Here is a 20,649-nt window from a genome sequence, read left to right as displayed (position 1 = left end):
TAGTAAGTTTAGCTAGGTGGCAGCACTTAGTCAATCTTGACTGATCCTTACAAATTAAGCATACATTCATATAGAATTAAAGTATATATTCTACTTTAATTGTACTGTTCTTTACTGTAACCTTTAACTGGGTGAAATGGTACCTCATAGAACAAAAGTTTTTTGACCAAGTTATCTCAAATTTATTTATTTATTTATTAAATTTTTATGCCGCCCTTCTCCCGAAGGACTCAGGGCGGTGTACAGGGCAATAAATATCGAAATACAAAATACAAAAGTTTAAAAAAAATAATTATGCCCAATATAATACAATAATTAAAAATTACGTTAAAACCCAACCCAACCCCAAACCCATCAGACCAGGCTGGGTTGTTCAAATAGATAAGTTTTTAGATCGCGTCGGAAGGAGCGAAGGTCGGGGGCCATCCGGAGCTCAACCGGCAAGCGGTTCCATAGGTCTGGCGCACCCACAGAGAACGCCCTTCCGCTGGGGGCCACCAATCGACATTCTCTGATCAGAGGCACTCTGAGGAGGCCCTCTCTGTGGGAGCGCACTGGACGGAGGGAAGTTGACGCCGGCAGCAGGTGCTGCCGTAGGTAATCCGGACCCATGCCATGTAGGGCTTTATAGGTCATTACCAGCAAATGGGCTAACTTACAGAATGTGTCCAAAATCCAAGACCCATGGAACTGAAATCTGGAAATTTTGTAAGACATTTTATGACATAAACATGAAGCATTTTATGACATAATACAAAACATCATAAAACAGATGCTGAGATCAACTCTCAAGCTTGACTGTGCTATATCGTTCAATCTGGACTACTGACAAGGTAGATAGAGCTCTGAATTTCTCCTTGAAATTTTAAGAACATTACAAGCTCTGCCATTGTTGAAGGCATTAAGGAATCTGGTAAGGAAATATCTCTTGAAATGATGAGCCAACAGACTATGGGTTATCTTGTGTCTTCTAATAAACTTCTCTAAAACTCTGATAGCTTCTGTGCTTTGTAAGCTGCTTTGACAACTCGCAATATTGCCAGCCAACATGAATAATAATTCAGTATTACAGGAGTTATAATCCAAGATATTAGAAAGCACCAGTTTGGGAACAGACCAAGATATGTTTTCAGTGTCAGAACTTAGTGCCTGATTCCCTCATGTTTGCATCAGGCTAGGTTTTTTTTTTAAAAAAGGCATTTTTTACTTTTTTACTATTGTTAACTGAGAATTAGAAAATATTGGGTGAGGTAGCATTTAATCTTCAGAAATATTCAAGTAGAACCTAATATATCTTCGATTCACATTTGGGCAAAATATTTGAATAGATTTTTTTTTCCTATTCATAATACATTGACTTAATAGGCTTCTAGCAAAATAACCACCTTATCAAACACTGTGAATCTATGGGACTATGGGGATGGGGTTTTATTTTTATTGTTATAATTGATAGGTTTTTTTTCATTGCAAAGATTACTGAATGTAGCAAATATTATTTATGTATTCTTGATAGATAAATTATAAATCTCAATCTCTCTCTTTTTCTATCATAATGACAGTTCCATAGTATTTTAAAAATATGCAGGTAGTCCTCTACTTACAACAGTCCATTTAGTCAGTGTTCAAAGTCACAACAGCACTAAATAAAGATGTCCATTTTTCACACTTACAATCTTTGCAGCATCCCCAGGGTCACATGATCAAGGCAACTGACTCATATTTATGATGGTTGCAGAGTCCTGGGGTCATGTGGTCACCTTTTGCGACCGTCTGACAAGCAAAGGCAATGAGGAAACCAGATTCACTTAACAACCATGTTACTAACTTAACAACTGCAGTGATTCAATTAACAACTGTGGCAAGAAAGGTCATAAAATGGGGCAAAATTCACTTAACTTTCTCATGTAGTAACAGGAATTTGGGGTTTTAAGTTGAGGTCCACTTGTGGTATGGCATGATATATATTTTACACAATAAAAAAGAATGACCAACTGTAACAGCATTCTTAGCAGAATGATTTCATACATTTCAATAAGTTTCTCTCTAATGCTGAAATATAAAAACAATGAAGTGTTGCAACATCTTAAAGATTTGAAAGATGTTTGTGAAATAGTATTCAGTTTAGCTAACACCACAAAAGAGTACTTTTAAGGAACGATGTAATAAAACTAAACATAAGCAAGAACAAAAAGAAAAATATCTGAAAAATAAGAGATTGAATTTTGTTTCTTTGTTCAAATCCAAAAATTACTAGTCATCTCCCTCTGTTTCTTCAAAATGTTTCATAAAATGTACTCTTTTGATAGACTTGTATCTCTGTGGCTGGCAATTAAATATATTCTTGAAATTAAAAGTTATGCAGAGATTGTAGTGCATACTGGATAGCAGAGATTTTGATGGTGCTCTGCAGAAAGATTTGACATTGCTATATGATACAGATTCTTAAGAAAACAAACATTTGCCTACAAACAATACTGGGGAGAACAAGTTCATACTAAAATCTTTTGCCTCTAGTAGTTTTATTTATTTATTATTTATTTATTTTATTGGATTTATATACCGCCCTTTCCCGAAGGAGTCAGGGCTGTTTACAGGGTACTTAAAACACTGATACAAAAAATTAAAAACAATTAAAAAGAATTAAATTTAATCCCTGAAAAAATATAAAAACCCCAATTAAAAACTCTTAGCCTGGGCCGGGGAGCTTGAAGAGCCAGGTCTTCAGGTCCCGGCGAAATGAACGAAGGTCGGGGGCGGTCCTAAGCTCCGCGGGCAACTGGTTCCAGAGGGCAGGCGCACCCACAGAGAAGGCCCTCCCCCTGGGTGTTACCCGCCAGCAATCTTTAACCAGCGGCACCCTGAGAAGGCCGTCCCTGTGAGAGCGCACTGGACGAAGGGAACTTGATGCCGGCAGCAGGTGTTCCCTCAGATATCCCAGACCCAAGCCATTAAGGGCTTTATAGGTCATCACCAGCACCTTGAATCTCACCCGGAGGGCAACCGGAAGCCAATGCAGCTCGTGGAGTAGAGGTGTTACATGGGAGTGTCGGGAAACCCCCCATCACAACTCGCACGGCTGCATTCTGCACCAGCTGAAGCCTCTGAGTGGTCCTTGTGTTTTGTGTTAAGGAATTTCAACTCAGTGTAATAAAAGGGGTGTTGTCTTACCTGAACGCCTTTTCTCAGCATGATGATGGAGAATCCACGAATGGGTTACCTCTGTCTTCCTGCCCAATTAGACTAAGTCAGTCAAACTTGCCACACCTCTCCTGGGCCAAGACACCTCTCAGTCACGAAGAAGGCGAAGCAAATGACACAGTCCGACGTGTTGGCTCCCATACCCCTGACACAGGACCTGATGGACACTAAGGGGTGGGTGTGGATTCTCCATCATAATGCTGAGAAAAGGTGTTCAGGTAAGACAATGCCCCTTCTCCAGCATGATAGATGGAGAATGGGACATACCAAAGCTGCCCTGTCCCTATGGGAGGGAATCAGTGTGGGCCTGTGTCCCACCCTGTGGAACTACCTGTTGCAGCACTCTCTGGCCAAATGAGGCATCTGCAGAGGCAAACCTATCCAATTTATAATGCCTCACAAAAGGGGAAGGTGAGAACCATGTTGCCGCCCTACAAATGTCCTCAATGGACGCCTGTGTTGCCCAAGCCGCAGAAGTTGCAGCACTAAGAGTGGAGTGAGCAGTGATACGCCTGGGAACTGACAGGGAATGAGATTGGCACACCCCTGCAATACAAGCCCTGATCCACCTGCCTATAGTGGAGGCAGAAACCTTCCGCCCCATAGTGAGGGTTGAAAGGAAACCATTGCCATTCCAAGGCAAGAGATGGATGAGGACAAAAACCCGGCAAAATGATTTCCTGCACTCTATGAAACAAGGTATTGACCTTAGGAATAAAGGAGGGATCCAATCGAAGGACCACCTTGTCAGCATGAAAAACGCATAAGTCCTGTCTGACAGAGATAGCTGCCAATTCAGAAATGCATCTAGCCGATTTGACGGCTATCAAGAAGGCCACCTTAATTGTCAAGAACCGCAGAGCACAGGTCCTGATGGGTTCAAATGGAGGAGAGGTAAGGGCCTGCAAGACCCATGGCAAATCTCAAGAGGGATACCAGTGAACTGCTGGTGGTGTGGTGTTGGTCACTTCTTTGAGAAATGAGCGTACCATAGGATGTGGAGCCAATGCCTCTGAATTGCTCCAAGTAAATACGGTGGAGAGAAGTGCTACTTGTCAGCGGATGGTATTGGGCGCCAAGCCCTTGTTAAGCCCCTCCAATAAATACAGTAGTCCAAGATCCTCAGGATAGTATAAACCGAAAGATCTAACTGGTTCTTATCACACCAACTACAGAAACTTTTCCAAGTAGAGTCATAGATGCTGTTTGTTGTAGGCCATCTGGAGGCCTGAATCATCGTAATTACCTCCGATGAATAAGACTCATGTGCCAGGCAGTCAACTGGAGCCACTGGGGTTCTGGATTATGCAGAGTTCCCTGGCTAAGTGGACCGCGATCTGGAGGAATCCTCCACAGGGGAGAGATTGACAGACTCACGAGGTCAGCAAACCACAGCCATCTTGGCCAGTGTGGTGCAACAAGTATCACCTCTGCCCGCTCTTGCAGTAACTTGTGGATGACTGCCGGGATCAGAGGGAGAGGTGGAAAGGCATACAGCAAGCCCCCGGGCCAAGGGCTGCAGAGGGCATCTGTCCTCACTGCCCCCAGAGGAAACTAGGAAGAAAACCTTAGAAGCTGGGAATTCGCTGGAGAAGTGAACAGATCCAGTACTGGCCGACGTAACCTCTCTGATATCTCCTCGAAGAGACTGGGATGCAGGCACCATTCGGAGTGATGCACTGTCGACCTGCTGAGAAAGTCCACCTGCTGATTTGCCTCTCCCGAGATGTGCTCGGTACTGAGTAATGAGAGAATGGTCTCTGCCCAAGAGCCCAACAGTTGGGCCTCCGCCATAAGGGACCTGAAATGGGTACCCCCTTGCCAGTTCACATGGGCTTTTGCCGCTACATTGTCCATGAGGACCAGGACATGTTGTCTTGCCACCCTGTTGCAGAAGTGGCGTAGGGCCAGATGTATGGCTCTGAGCTCCAACCAATTTATGTTGTGCTTTAGGTCAGACTGGGACCGCTGGCCCTGAGCCAACTGAGACCCTAGATGCACCCCCCAGCCAAACAGGCTGGCGTCTCTAGTCAGGGTGACCCAAATGGGCTCCTGGGACAAGGAGCCCCTGGCTACCACTGGCGAGGTCTACCACTGGAGGGAGTTTAGGGTCTGAGAGGAACCCTTACCCTTTGGTTGGAGGAGCTGGTGCCCAGTCTCTGAAATGGGAGCAAAAACCATTGCAGGTCCCTGGAATGTAGTCTGGTCCATGGGACTATTCCCATGCAGGAAACCAACTTCCCTAACAGTTGGGAAAGAACGGCCAGGGTGACTGCACGCTCCCTCTGGACCTGAAGGACCAGGGCTCTGATGCTGTCCTGATGGTCCTGAGATAAATAGATCCTGCACAGTTCAGTGTCTATGACCACACCCTAATGAAGAAGGTGAGTTGAGGGAACCGTCTGGCTCTTTTGAAAGTTTACCAAGAATCCATGGTCCTAGAGAGTCTTGATAGACAAAGCCAGGTCTGATTGAGTTGCCTGGACCGATAGGGACTGGATGAGAATGTCGTCCAGATAGCACTGGATGCGTACGGGGATGGACCTCAAATGCACGGTCAGCGCCACCAAGATATTGGTAAACACTCTTGGGACCTACTAAAGGCTGAACGGTAAGGTTCTGTACTGGTAATGGTGAGTCTTGTAGCAAAACCTGAGGAACCTCTGGTAGGCGGGAAAGATAGGAATGTGAAGGTATGCTTCCGTGAGGTCGATGGACGTCAGGAAGTCTCGCCTCCTGATGCTGGCCAAGATGGACTGTAGTGTTTGCATCTTGAACTTCTTGTATGCAACATGAGCATTCAGCCCCTTTAGATTGATTATTGCCCTTCATCCTCCAGACATCTTCAGAACGACGAAGAGGATGCGATAGAACCCCCTTGCTAGCTGCCCATCCGGGACTGTTTCTATTGCCCTTATTTCTAAGAGGTGCTGAACAGCCTCTGACATGAGAGCCTCCCTGACCGCATTTTTTGATAGTGGACAAGGAATGAAGCGCTCTGGGGGGGCGGACATGAATTCTAGGGACAGACTGCTCCTGATAGTGTTGAGGACCCAAGCATCTGTGGTGGTGGTCTCCCATTTTTGAACAAACGTCAGTCTGCCACCCTGAAGTCATTTAGACTTTCTGAAGGGACAGCCCCCCCGTGCCTCGAAAGGGCCGCTTTGCTTGGAATTGTGACCTGGGTCTGTCTCTGGTTCCTGGTCAGTCAAATTGACAGTCAGACCTGGGAGGGAGGGAATGGGGGGCTGAGCAAACTCCGATCCTGACCCTGACCAGAAAAATTGTCTGTGGACGTATTGGGTAGGCCGTCTATATGCCCATCTAAGAAGATGAGACATCACATGCTTGTCCTTGTTTTCCACCTAATAAGGTGTCAAGATCTCCCCAAAAAACTGACCACCATGGTAAGGGGCAGCTGCCAAGCACCACTTGGATTTAACATCCACTCACCAGTGTTTGAGCCACAGGAGTCTGCGAGCGGTAACATTGGAGGCTATGGCCCTAGAAGAGAACCTGGTGGCATGTAGAGATGTGTCCGCCATGTACTCCGAAGCAGCCACTAACTTGGCTAAGTCCTGGGGGTACTTCCTCCGGGGGTACTCTGGCTTGAAGTTGGCAGAGCCAGAGAAGGGAGGTTCTGGCAAAGAAAGAAGTGGATGTGGCTGCCCTCACTGCCCATGCTGAGGACTGATGGGTCCTGTGGAAGGAAAGTTCAGTTTTCCTGTCCTCTGCCTTCAAGGTCTCAGGCATATCACTGGACACTGTGGAGGAGAAGAGTGGAGTTAGAGGTTCATCCACAGAAGGAACCTCTAGCACGTCCGACAAAGCTGGGTCAACATTAAAGAGCTTCTTGTCCGTCCCCCCTGGAGAGGGAAGAGTGCCAGGTGTTCTCCATTGCTTCTGTACCATGTTGAGGAAGAGAGGGGGACAGGGGATGTGACGCTCAGTGACCACAATGTCTGAAAATACTGGCCTTGCAGCCTTGGCTGGTGGACGGACCAGGATGGGGAAGCTGGTCAGGACCAATCTTAGCAGTAGCGCTGGTCTTATGAAGCAGAGATTTAAAGAGCGCCAGATTGAATAGACCAGCAAAGGGAGGAGGGTCCAGAGTAAGATCTTCATCCTCCAAGAGCAGCATTTCCATCGGGTGGTACTCCTCAGAAAAAGATACTCTGCTGCGAGGAGACCGGGTGGGAAAAATAGGGTCAGAATATTCTGGTACTCCCAACTGGGGGAGATAAGGCAGTGTCATTGAGGCCACTGATTCAGGTGCATACCTTTGTTGACGTTGTAAGACCAATGCCTGGGTGACCACCTGGGAAATCAGAGCCTGAAACTGCTCTGGCAACCACACTCCCTGTGCCTCTGAGGGCCGAAGCCTGGACTGTGTTGCTCTTGGGACTGGAGGCGTCAGTTGGATACCTGGTCCCTGGGTAAAGGAAACTATCTGCTCCTGTTCAGCCCTGGGAACATAAGGTTGGTCATCATCCCCCTCCAGAGACCAGACCCTCTGGGCAGACGAGGAAGGAGGAGCAAGCTGTGGCCCAAATACAGATTCCTCTGCCAGAGGAGAAGAGACATGTTCAGTGCCCATCATCCCCTGTTTCTGGGGCTTGGCAAACTGCCTTTCTAAGGGCTGGTGCCTCCTGCTGGCCTCTTTCTCTGCCGCCTTGGAGGACTTTTTGCCAGAGATGGCCTTGGCTTTGGCCTTGAGCTTTCCAGCAGCCTCCAGTTTGGAGGACTTATGCTTTGATTGCGCAGGAGTGTTGGGGGCACCATGTGAAGCCTGAGGTGCGGTGTTGTCTGCCATCACAATTGGGAGATATCTCAATGGAATGCTGAGAGGGATCTCAAACAGAGGAGCAAAGTACTGATCTGAGGCTGTGTGCCACTCCCAGGGATCAATAAGTACTCTATGGCAATGGTGGCTGCAGGACCAATTTAATGGACAACTGGCATACCTACAAAGCTCCTGATAGACTTAAGACCAGTTGTAGCACCTTTGGAGCACAGGCCAAGTCTACTGTTGTGGCGGATCACCTCGGTGATAACAGCCAGCTCACTAGTCCTAGTTGGTGGCGGCGAGGCCAAGAATGGCATGGCCAGCACACATCTTCTGTTGGAATGGACAATGAGACAGCTAGGTTGAGGCCTAGAGCTACAGTTGAAGCCTCCTATACTTGACCATCCACTTTGAAAGCTTTCGGGCAAGGCAAATAATGATTGTGCTACATCAGAAGGGATCTGAACTCAGAACCCTCTCCAATGATTGGGAGAGGAGGAGCCTGAAAAAGGACCCCTGTGAACTGACCAGAGGCTCAGGGACCAACTTCCCTGAGCTGGAAGGCAAGGTAAGCACCTTTGAAGTCTGTGGGGGTTTGGGGGGTCTAAAATTCCCCCCCTTCTCAGAAGCTAGCAAAGAAGGCTGCACAAGCCTTTTCAGAGGAAAAGCAATGCGATTGTGGTGCCCAAAATGGCGGCCACTACTGCTGGTACTGAAAAAAGAGAAGCAACCTGTCCTTCCCCTTAATTCAGGAGAGAAGGCAGGCAGTTCTGAGAGTCTTCGCGTGCCTCAGATGCTACCAGCACGCTTAAAAAGGCAGCTTAAAAAGGCTTTCTGATGAAGAGCCTCCTCTCAGCCAGCTGCTGGTAAGCTGGAATTCAAAATGGCAGCCACAACTGGCATGCTGCGAAACAACAGCCTGGGGCTTCTGAGAAAGATAAGATCCTGAAAAGAACTACAGCAAAAGCTATCTAATTGGGAAAACTTCCCCACAGACTTGCAACAGTGAAAACAGTTGAGACCTCCGGAAGGCAAACTCAATCCTGAAAGGAACTACAGCAAATGCTATCTAATTGAGAAACCTTCCCCACAGACTTGCAACAGTGAAACAGTTGTCTGGAAGGCTGTGAATGCTATCTAATTGAAGAATACACAAAGGGGAAAAATATATACAACCCACTTAATTACTCAGAAGAGATGACTCAGCAAGATTCTGGGAGCCAAAATTACCACGTCTATTCTGGGCACAGACTAAGTCATGAGTGGGAGGTGTCCTGGCCCAGGAGAGGCGTTGCAAGTTTGGCTGACTTAGTCTAATTGGGCAGGATTCTCCATCTATCATGCTGGAGAAGCAGAACATTTTCTAAGCTTAGCGGAAGATCATTGGGAAAGGCAGACACAGACTTTAATTGTTTATCTCAAATTCATAATTTCATGCCAGGCTTTATCATAGGACCATTTAACATGTTTAATTTGTTTCCAATTTAATTTAATTTTACACACAACTATTTGAAGGAAAAGACATTTATTAGGGCATCATCCTGGAAAATTAAGCTATTTGCATTCCAACTTATATTTATTCATTTATCAAATTTGGAGATTGCCCATCTCACTCAGAGCAACTCTAGGCAGTATACAGTTAAAATACAAAACCATATAAATAAATTCTGGCAGGAGGAAATTAAAATAATACAGTACAATTAAAAAGGCAGGAAGAGGGCCTTCGATGCACTAACCAACCCCAATGTTCTGTGCTCTTCTGTGAGCCCCAAGTGAATTGGCAGAACCAGATCTTCCAACACTTCAGGGGAATGGAGACCTGCCTCACTTCTGGGAGGGGGGGGAGAGAAAGAGCAAAAAAGGCCCTCTTCCTAGACTCTGCCATTCATCTCTCGGTATTACTAGATTGCTACAGTTGTCCAATTTCATCATCAGGAGAAAAAATGTCCAGATCGCAGTTTCCTCTGTCATAAAATCAGTTATAAATGCTAATTGAGTTAGAATCCATGGAAAAATCTTAATGTTTTAAGGCAATGTAAATATGAAATATGAAATTCATATTGAATGAAGAGGGTAATACATTTCCCAGCATATTATTCAGGCATTCTATTGCAGTGTCTGTATGGTTTGAAAACTCTAGGTAGTTTTTGTGTAGTGACCACAATTGGGACTGGCAACTTGATTGTTAAGTGAAACCACAACTGTGTTTATGATCTTACTTCAGCTCCCATCTGCTTTATAGACCTCCAAACATCATAAATGTGATGACTGGTTACAAAGATAGTGAAGCACTATCTGAAAAGTTATGTTTAGCCTAGGATTGCCTTCTCTAAGGCAATTATAGATTCAGTAGGGAATATTCCTCTACCTAAAGATTTCATGACTTCAAAAAGTAATATTTATAATACCAATGATGCTTCATAATCATAATTTATAACATAATATGGTTTTATTTATGATCAGCTGATCACCTTTCCAATAGGAAATTGAGGTATATTAAATTTTATTCACTAGCCAAAGGACATCTACAAAAATGTGAGGTCAGCAAAAATGAGAGTATATTCTTAAAAACTATTTTAAAAACCAGGTTAAAGTCACAGTATAAATTAAAGGAAATGCAGTTCATTCAGACTTCTACTAGTTTTACTGTGGATATTATTTAGCATCTCATTTTGCTGTGAATTTTAGCAATATATTGCAATTTCTCTTTTGTATCACATTTTATCAATATCCTGTTAGAGGAAATCGAGTTGTAACAATTATTTAAACAAGTGTGTGTGTGTGTGTGTGTGTGTACACACACACACACATATATATACTGTATATATATATATATATATATATATATATATATATATATATATATATATATATATATATATATACTGTATGAGGAACAAACAGCCACATGCTTCTCCCAGAAGAAGGAAGCTAAAGCCTGATGATGACGGATGGGATTCCGTCGAAACATTGCGCCTACACTTTTAGTTCTACGCGGGGAAAAACCCGAAAAACCAAGGATCCATATATATACTATATATATATATATATATATATATATATATATATATATATATATATATATATATATATATATATATGTATGTATGTATATATACATTAGAAGAAGCAAATTATTTCCTTCTTCTAGCACTCTTTTCATAATCTAAGCAAAAGAAAGACACAAAACACTACTGATATGCAGCATTGACACACTTTCATAAACAGAAGTTACACTTTGCATAAAATAATGCAAAAGTAGTATAAAGTACCATGGAGGTATCATTTGATGGTTGTTGTTAATATTTTGCATGTGTGAATCAATCAGAACATGAAGTAATACAAAAATAAAATTATCTTTGCATGATAATGATAACCAGGGGTTCATGTCACCATTTCTATCACTAGGAAGGTAAGCAGTAGCAGTTTTATCACCTTAGATGAAAGGCTTAATGAAATGTGGTATTGTTTATAAACTATTCATTACAAACCACCCTTGCTACTTCTGCTTTCTAATTTTACAATCAATATTATTCTAATATTCTTAATTACTGATTCATAAAATGAAAACATTCAAACTGATTATAAAATCTCTTTCAGATGACAAACACTAACAGAATTAACACTGAACTAATTTACATCAGTACTTACCTACCAGTACCAAACTTGCCATGTTCAATTGCTTATTATTTTAGCAGTTCTATCTTTTACTGTATTACACTTAGAGTAACTCCTGAATTATGATGAACATCTGAAAGACAGAGGTCATAAGAACCTATCCTCATGGCTTGAACAAAGATAACAGAGGAGTTAATAGCTCTGAGTCAGATCTGGCTTCTTCATTTGAGTGACAGAAGGAACTACCCAAGAATTAATGGTTTGGAAGCATTGCCTATGTAGTATATCTGTCAGTATTTTATCAGGATTGAGCAGTCAATTATGCAAATAGGATACAGTTGGGACGGGGTGTTTGCATAAGTCACATAGCTGTTTTAAAAAGTCAGCCTTGGATGCCTTCTCCTTCCCAATATTACCAGCTAGCAGGAATCATGTAAAGGTCACTGAGGGTACCCACTTTCTTTCCTAGGTTAGGGACACTTTGCAAACTGACCATACATTCCTACCAGCCTCCTTTCAACATGTAAGTGTATTAGCTTTATTATAAGATGAGCTGTTTAAAAACAAAAGAAAAAGAAAACAGAGGGGCTTCTACTTTGAGCTTCCATTTAGAATAGTAGCTAAATAACTACTTCTGCCACACATCTTTGCAACACCAAACACAACTGACTTCACTGCAGTTTCTGGCCTCTCATGGGAATATAACCTCTCATGGTTAATGGGAGTACAGTGAAGCAGAATCTCAAACTATTATGCCATCTATACTACCCAATATTGCCTTACAGCATCTCCTCATGTTCTCATGACGATTGGCTCATTAGTGATAACTCAGATCATTGCAAAGTAATAGCTTTGGATAAGGAGCAGTCCTACACAGGCTGTTCTGTAAGATGTACCACTTTGAGATGGGTCATATTTTGCCATGTGGAGGAACAGAACTTCTAAAAATGCATTAATAGGTTCCATCTGCTTCACAGGCTTTTTTATATCAATGGTATTTTGAAAGTACCGGGATCCAATTAATTAACAATTCATTAATTAAAATGTTCCCAAAGAGAAAAGGAAAACAATATCAGCCCTAGAGTTGATAGTTATTTTTACTCCCATTGACACTGGCACAAAAAGGAAAGGAACACAGATTCTCCACTTTTTTTTGCTCAGTTACCTGCTAAGCTTAGGAAGAGTTAGTTTCTCCTCTGTGCAGTCTTCCTGTCATATTCTCAGAGTTTTGATATTGTTGCATGAAATACTCCTGTTAGTTCAGGGGTGTCAAACTGCTGGCCCACGGGCTGGATGCATCATGCTGAAACCGTGCCCACCCCAGCTCCGGCAATGGGGAAAAAGTTGCGATACAACACAACACGTCACATGATGTTGTGAGTTTGACACTCCTGTGTTAGGAGTACAGTATAGTATATAAGAACAATATATTGTTCTTTTTTATATGGAAATTAATAACTGTCTGGGAAAGCCTCACTTGGAAATAAGGCTCACTGCATTCAGTAACTTAACTTACACAGTGGGTTATTGTACATTGGGCTGCCATTGCACTATGCAAAGAATTACCTAGGATGCACTAAATAAAATATTTGTTTCTAAATAAACATTCATAAGATTATATTGCAAGTATTAGTAAAGTCTTTATATTGATGCCATGACTAAAATAATTACTTGCCCTTTATCTGAGCTGACACCTGCAGTAACCCTATGTTACATCACAACACTATAATGTGGTTTGTTTTTAAGTGGCCTGTTGCTCTAACAAATCATAGTTTATTCACTGATCCCATTCATACAATGCAACACAAAACACGTTGTGGTATAGTGGGATTTGTGAATACTGATATAAGGCATATGTGTTTCCTGATTTCTTCCTGATTATTTTTACCCAGAGATGGGCACCCTTTTTATGCTGAGGACAGTGCCTTAGATGTAAATTACTCGGGAATTTGAGGTAGGCAAAGGGATATGGAAGCAGAAACAATCAAGCAATGGAGAGAGCCAAAAGTTAGCCTCTCATATTAGGTTTCTCCCATCTTCTCTCCCCATCACCCTCTTTTCTCTGTTACAAGTTGCAGGCCACAGGGAGTAGCGAGGTCAAGAGAAGGGGACGACAGAGAATGAGGTGGCTGGATGGAGTCACTGAAGCAAGGAGTAGCTAAATATGTCTTATTAGCAATGTGACACCTTTTTAATAAAGTTTAGAAATGAGACTAAGGACAAGAAGTTATTTATTTATTTATTTATTTATTTATTTATTTATTTGTTTGTTTGTTTGTTTGTTTGTTTTTATATACCGCCCTTCTCCCGAGGGACTCGGGACGGTGTACAGAGGAAGGTAGGTATACAATTAAACAATAGTAAAAACAAATGAAACCCCAAGAGCTATCAGGCCAGGCCGGACTGCTGGAACAAGTAAGTTTTTAAGTCGCGCCGGAAGCTGCGAAGGTCGGGGGCCATCCGGATTTCGGTAGGCAGGCAGTTCCAGAGGGTTGGCGCACCCACTGAGAATGCCCTCCCCCTGGGGGCCACCAGCCGGCATTCTTTGACCGGTGGCACCCTGAGGAGACCCTCTCTGTGGGAGCGCACAGGACGGAGGGGTGTTGACGTTGGCAGAAGGTGCTCCCGTAGGTAATCCGGACCCATGCCATGTAGGGCTTTGTATGTCATCATTAGCACCTTGAATTTCACTCGGAAGGCAACTGGAAGCCAGTGCAGCTCACGGAGGAGAGGTGTGATATGGGAGTATCGGGAGGCCCCCAAAAGTGTTCGTGCAGCTGCACTCTGCACCAGTTGAAGCTTCCGAGTGGCTCTCAAGGGCAGCCCCATGTAGAGAGCATTACAGTAGTCAAGGCGAGAGGTCACAAGTGCATGGGTGACTGTACGTAAGGCATCCAGGTCCAGATAAGGTCGTAGTTGGCGCACCAGTCGAACCCGAGTGAAGGCCCCCCTGGTCACAGCTCCTATGTGCTCTTCCAAGGATAGCTGTGAGTCTAGGAGGACACCCAGGTTGCGGGCCTTATCAACAGGGTTAATAACCCACCCCCGATGTTAAGGGATGGAATGCTCTGAGTATCCTGGCATGCCGGTATGTACAGCCATTCAGTCTTGTCCGGGTTAAGTTGAAGCCTGTTTCTCCCCATCCATTCCCGAACCGCTTCCAGGCACCGGGACATCACGTCGAGGGCATCACTGATGTTGTTTGGGGTTGAGATGAAAAGCTGGGTGTCATCAGCATACTGATGGTACCCTACTCCAAAACCACGAATGATCTCACCTAGCGGTTTCATGTAGATGTTGAACAGGAGAGGCGAGAGAACCGACCCCTGAGGGACTCCACAAACGAGAGGCCTCGGGGTCGACCTCTGTCCTCCTGCCAACACCGACTGCGAGCGTCCCAGGAGAAAGGAGGAGAACCACCGCAGAACCGTGCCTCCCACTCCTAATCCCCTGAGGCGCCGCAGCAAGATACCATGGTCGATGGTATCGAAAGCCGCCGAAAGGTCTAATAAGACTAGGACAGAGGAATGGCCCCTGTCCCGGGCCCTCCAGAGATCATTCATCAGAGCGACCAATGCCGTCTCCGTGCTGTAGCCCGGCCTGAAGCCCGATTGGCACGGGTCTAGATAATCTGCTTCATCCAGGACCTGAGGAAGCTGATGCGCCACCACACTCTCAACAACCTTCGCAAGGAAGCGAAGGTTGGAGACTGGACGAAAGTTATTCAATGAGGCTGGGTCCAAGGTGGGCTTCTTGAGGAGAAGAAGGATCAAATTCCTCCCAGATGATGTCGACAAGACTGCCCATGTCCTGTTCCTCAGACTCTGCCCAGTTGGAGTCCAGGCCGGTTCGAATCCGAGCGATTTTATCCAACAGATATTGACCGAATTCCTCGGCTCGACCCTGTAAGGGTTCCTCCCTCACCTCTTGGTTCAGAAGGGAGCGAGTCACTCTGAACAGGGCAGCCGGGCGATTATCTGCGGATGCGATGAGGGTGGAGAAGTAATTGGATCTCGCCACCCTTATCGCTGCGAGATAAGACCTGGTGTGGATTCTTAGTCGCAACCGGTCGGATTCGGACCGACTGGATCTCCAACGGCTCTCTAGGCCCTGTCTCCGACGCTTCATCTCCTGGAGCTCCGCGGTGAACCATGGGGCTCGCTGGGATCTGCGCCGGGTCAGGGGCCGCAGGGGTACAACTCGGTCAAGTGCCTCTGTGGCTGCCGTTTCCCAGGCTTCCACTAAGGCATCCGCCGAGCTGTGAGCTGTTAGCCTGAAGATCAGATATGGTATTTTATAGGTTGCCTGGTCCTCCACACGTGTAAAGAAAGAACAGTGTTAAAAGGAGGGGAAACAAAAAAGGGATCAATGGTTTCCTTCAAGATGAGGAATTGTTTCTGACTTGTTCAAGAAACTGTGGCTAAAGAACACTCATTGTTTAATTTGACCGTGTTGATCTCCCTTTATTACTCTTGAAGAAACTTCAGCACCTGCTTACTTGTATACTGATGTGTAAAGATCAATCAAGAGAGAACATGGGCAATCACTGCAAAGTCTACTTCCAGTTCCACATGTGATGCAAAAATTCCCCTAAGGCCTTTTTCAACCAAGATACTCTCCAGAGGTGCAGATGGGACAATATTAGTTTAGAAGCAGATTCTCCAAAGGAAAGCTTTCTGCAATATCCTGCTTCTTTATTTTCCAAATTAATTCTAAATGCATACTCTCTAAACCTAATATTTCAACACTGTATTCTTTGGTGTACAACTAATAAGCAAATCATAAAATGCTCAAACTATGAATCAATGGAAATTTCAATAATCTTCTAAAAACACTAAAAGCAAACAACCAACTTAAAACTAGAGCTTTTTGGTATGACAGGGATTCGTGTATTCTGAGAATTATTTTTACTGGATTTTTATATCAGATGAAATAAGTAATGAAAATCCACCAATTTATAGAAATGATCAAATTTGCCACATAAGCCCTGCCCCATTTATTCAGTGGAAACCAAACAGCACTATAAACAATGTCTATGTTAGCTATGTAGTTGGAATAGTCTTTACTCAGAGCAAAACATCCCTATCCCTTGACTATTATTAATGGAGTAACAGGGAGTATATCTATCGTTCATTTTCTTTGTTTTATTGCTTTTCTAAATGTGAACAAAATAAAGAACTCCTTAAAACACTTAAATAATTGGAAAACAAAGTTAACACTCCAACAGATATGTTGTAATCACACTTCTGTTCTTGACAGTACAACACACAACTTTGAAAGGAAATATCTCAAGTATGAGCAGAGTTGAGATATCACCTTGCAATCTCAAATGGACTTTTTTTTTTAAAAAAAAAGGGGGGGATTCATTTCACTCATTATCAAATCCTGGAGTACTGTTTGAACATCTTGACCTCATATTGAACACAAAAATGCTTCTAAAATCCAGCTGTATAGTTGAGACAATAAAATGAATGAGATTCCCACAGAAATGTGCAATATTTAAATAACTACTTCTGAAAGGGGAAAGAAACCTTTTCTTCACATCAATACTTCAGCTGCCTTCAAATTAAATTAGGATGAAAATCAAAATCCATAGGACACATTCAGTGATACTCAGGAGAAGGGAGGGGGAGGGGGAGGGGGAGGGAAAGGAAAGAGGAGGAAGAGGGAAATTACCCAGGACTCTGTCTTCCAATTGGAGGTCAGCATCAGCATCACCCAAAGAAAAGATCAAAAATATACCTTGTATCATATGAATGCATATTTCCCAATTGGTCACCGTGAGCACTTGAACTTATGTTCAGTCTGAAAAGGATCAACTTGCTTTCATGAGCAATGTGCAATACTTTTCCTGGGAGCCCCATTTTCCATAAGTAAGCTTTTCCGCCACAGAAGAATAATACACACAGAAGGTTGACACAACCAACCAAAGGAGGAGGGAAGCAATTGGGCATCTATTTGACAATGGCAGCTGCTCAACAAACATCTCCCCTCCCTTCCAAGAAAGCAATCTTTAGACCAGGAGTCTTTGCTCCTCTTGAGCTGGAGTATCTCTACAGCTGAGCGGCAGTTAGCTGAAGCTTGGAACCGGTTCACGCTGTTAGTTGGGTTGCCAAAAGATGTTACCAAAAGCCAGAAGGTGTGTGTGAGGGGGTGAGGGGAGGAAGCAGACCGGTCTTGCCCGCTGCCTCGCTTTCGGGACATCCTCTTGCCTCAGACAAGTTGATCGTACTTAGAAGGGAACGCCTGAATCGCCCGCGCCCCTACACCCGCCCCAACACCCACACACGCACACCGCCTTTGCTTGCAATCGCCTTTGCATTTTATCAGCCAGCGGCAGAGGAGACCCAGGCGAAGACTTTCCAACGCCCAGGGAGCGCGAGGTGGACTAGTTCTTCAGCTGCAAGACAATCCCAAAGAGTGACCGGCTTGAATTCGGTTCACAAGCGGGGGGGAAAGGGACGGAATCGAGAGGTTCCTTTCCGCAGCGCTCCCAGCTGACGGGAAGGGACGATCCCAAGTCAGCTACACCTCGGCGAAGGGCAGCTTAGCTACTCACCAGCTGCAGCGTGCAAAGGAAGATCAGCGTACAGCGCCCAGTGCAGCATCCCATGGTAGAAGCTCGCCGGAGCCGGGGCGCCCTTTTTATCCCCGTTTCTGCAGTTCCCTCCGAGCCCCAGCCAGGCACCGCTCTCACCACATACGGACAGACACCCACCCCCCTCCCCGCCGCGCTCTCCTCGTGCGCCGGTCAAATCCCTTTGTTTAGAAGCAGGGAGGGGGATCTCCTTCGCTTCAGCCCCGGGGAAGGAGATCAGGAGAGCAGCTCAGCGGCTGAAGGAGGCATCCAGGCTTGCAAGCGCCCCTCAGCTGGAGCGGGAGGCTGAGGGTGGGCGTGTGGCTGGAGGGAGGAGGAAGGGAGAGAAGCGGGGGGGGGCAGTTGCGCGTGTCTCGGCGTGTGGTGTCAGGCGAACCTATGAATGAGACTTGTGAATGGCGAAACCGGCGACCGGGAGGGCGGGCTCTCGGAATTGTCAATGGCCGAAGAAAGGAAACGTGAATGGGTCTGCAGGGAACCTTTGGCCGGTAACCCGATTGCGAAAAAGCCGGCAGGTGTTCCCGCGGGAAGAGGGAAAGGGAAAGGGTTTAGGGAACCCTCGCGCTCAGCGGCAAAGCGGAGACGGGTCTCGGTGCCGGGAGGGGGTGGGGGCTGCGCGAAGAGGGGGCTATTGTTGAGAGGAGGCGGGGGGGGTGGGAGCGACGAGACAGTCGGCCTGAGGCGTGGCCAGAGGGAGGGGCTTCTTCCGTCGGCTCGCCTCGCACTGGGGGAAAGCGAACGGGGTGGGCGGGGGTGGAGTGCGCCTCGGAGGCAGCGCGCGTGCCTAATTGCGAGGTGGGCGGGTGGGAGTTAAAGGACAAGAGAGGCGAAGAAGGCGAAGGGCTGGCCCGAAAGACCCCGCAGGATCAAAGGGTTCTGGTCGCTGCGAGGCTCCGGCGGAAAGCTGAACCCTAAACCAGCGTTTCCCAACCTTAGGAACTTGAAGATGCGTGGACTTCAACTCCCAGAATTCCCCAGCCAGCTATGCTGGCTGGGGAATTCTGGGAGTTGAAGTCCACGCATCTTCAAGTTCCTAAGGTTGGGAAACGCTGCCCTAAACTAATATTGAACTCTTCTACAGTTCGCGTTTAACTACTAAGCCAACCGCAACTATGAGTCGGTGAAGCAAGAGACCACATTATTCTAACGGGAACTAAACTCGCACAATCCAGTAATGGAGCAGTGCTTTCAAGGAGACCAATTTCTAAGAGTGGATTCTCCATCCACCTACCGTAAAAATATAAAAGGAACAAGCCCACAGATTTTTTAAAAAAAAAAACTAGTGTGCATGCCATTTATTTCCCATTTGCTTACCGCAAACCAAAGTGCGCACTATGCAGGGCCAGGATGGTGTACAAGCCTTTGTGTACAGTATGCAGCGGGTATGGACACATCGCCCTGAGTCTTCGGAGAAGGGCGGGATATAAATGGAATTAAAATAAATAAATAAAATAAAATTTTCAGAACAAAATATTCCCACCTGGTAAGAGAATAACAAGGAATGTGTCCTTTTTTTCTCACAGTCCTACTGTTTGTCTGACATGGGAAAACAAAAGAAATCTCCAGAAAGAACTTGAAAGTCACAGATTTCCATTAAATGTGAAATCACAGGTGTGTTCCTTAACATAACTTTGCAAAGAAATATCCAGGCTTTGAGCAGAGATTTCATCTTGTAGTCTCAAAGCTGCAAAGAAACCAAAACAAAACAAACATTCAATTTTGAATGCTGCTTGAACATTTTGACCTCATATTGATCTAAAAGCCAGCTGTCAAGTCAAAACAATGGAAAGAGCGTGATTTCCACAAAATGTGCACAACTCTGTTTAAATAATCAATTGAAGTACGTTGCAGCAGTGGAGGAAATCTTTTTGTCATATCACATGGATATTTCAGACTGCCTTTGTACATTACACATCCATGTTTTCAATAAATCACAATGAACATTTGGAGATGTTTTGTGTGAACAGGATCAACTTCTTTTTATCAGCAATATGTACTGGCTTTTCTTTTCAACCAGTCAATGTTTCCTTCAAAATGTGTAGCATACGCTAGTAACAGATGCAGTGTTCATACTTCCAAACCCAAGAAGACAATAGACCTCTTTGTCTCTCTTAAAAAAAATGATCTTAAGGCCAATGGAACACTTGGGACTGTTATTTTGGGACATCTCTATAGCTGAATAGCAACAATTAACTTGCTAAAAATTATTTATTAGATTTTAATTCTGCCTTTGTTATATATAAAAGAAATTCAGGCAGCAAACATGTCTAATACTCTTTCTCCGCCTATTTTCCCCATAACAGTCCTGAGGAGATTAGCTGAGAGACAGGGTGACTGGTCCAAAGTCTCCCAGCCAGCCTTCATGCCTAAGGCAGAACTAGAACTTACTACAGAGTGGTAAGCCAGGACCCACACTGTTTAATGGTACAATACAATATTGTACAATATC

At 44.7% G+C, this 20,649-nt stretch overlaps 1 protein-coding gene across 1 annotated transcript in view; it reads right to left on the bottom strand.

The window, feature by feature from the left end:
* Nucleotides 1-18,215, bottom strand: part of NKAIN3 (sodium/potassium transporting ATPase interacting 3) — a gene marked incomplete at both ends in the record, with an annotated part of 120,528 nt that extends 102,313 nt beyond the window's left edge. The window contains one exon of the mRNA XM_083361233.1: nucleotides 18,162-18,215. Within this exon, the coding sequence (XP_083217359.1) occupies nucleotides 18,162-18,215 (54 nt within the window). The remainder of the gene's footprint in view (nucleotides 1-18,161) is intronic.
* Between the last annotated feature and the right edge of the window lie 2,434 nt (nucleotides 18,216-20,649).

The sequence above is a fragment of the Vipera ursinii genome, assembly GCF_947247035.1.
Source record: "Vipera ursinii genome assembly, chromosome: 3".
Taxonomy (NCBI): Eukaryota; Metazoa; Chordata; class Lepidosauria; order Squamata; family Viperidae; genus Vipera; species Vipera ursinii.
Note: the sequence above shows the minus strand (reverse complement) of the source record. Positions and strands in the feature narration are given on the sequence as shown.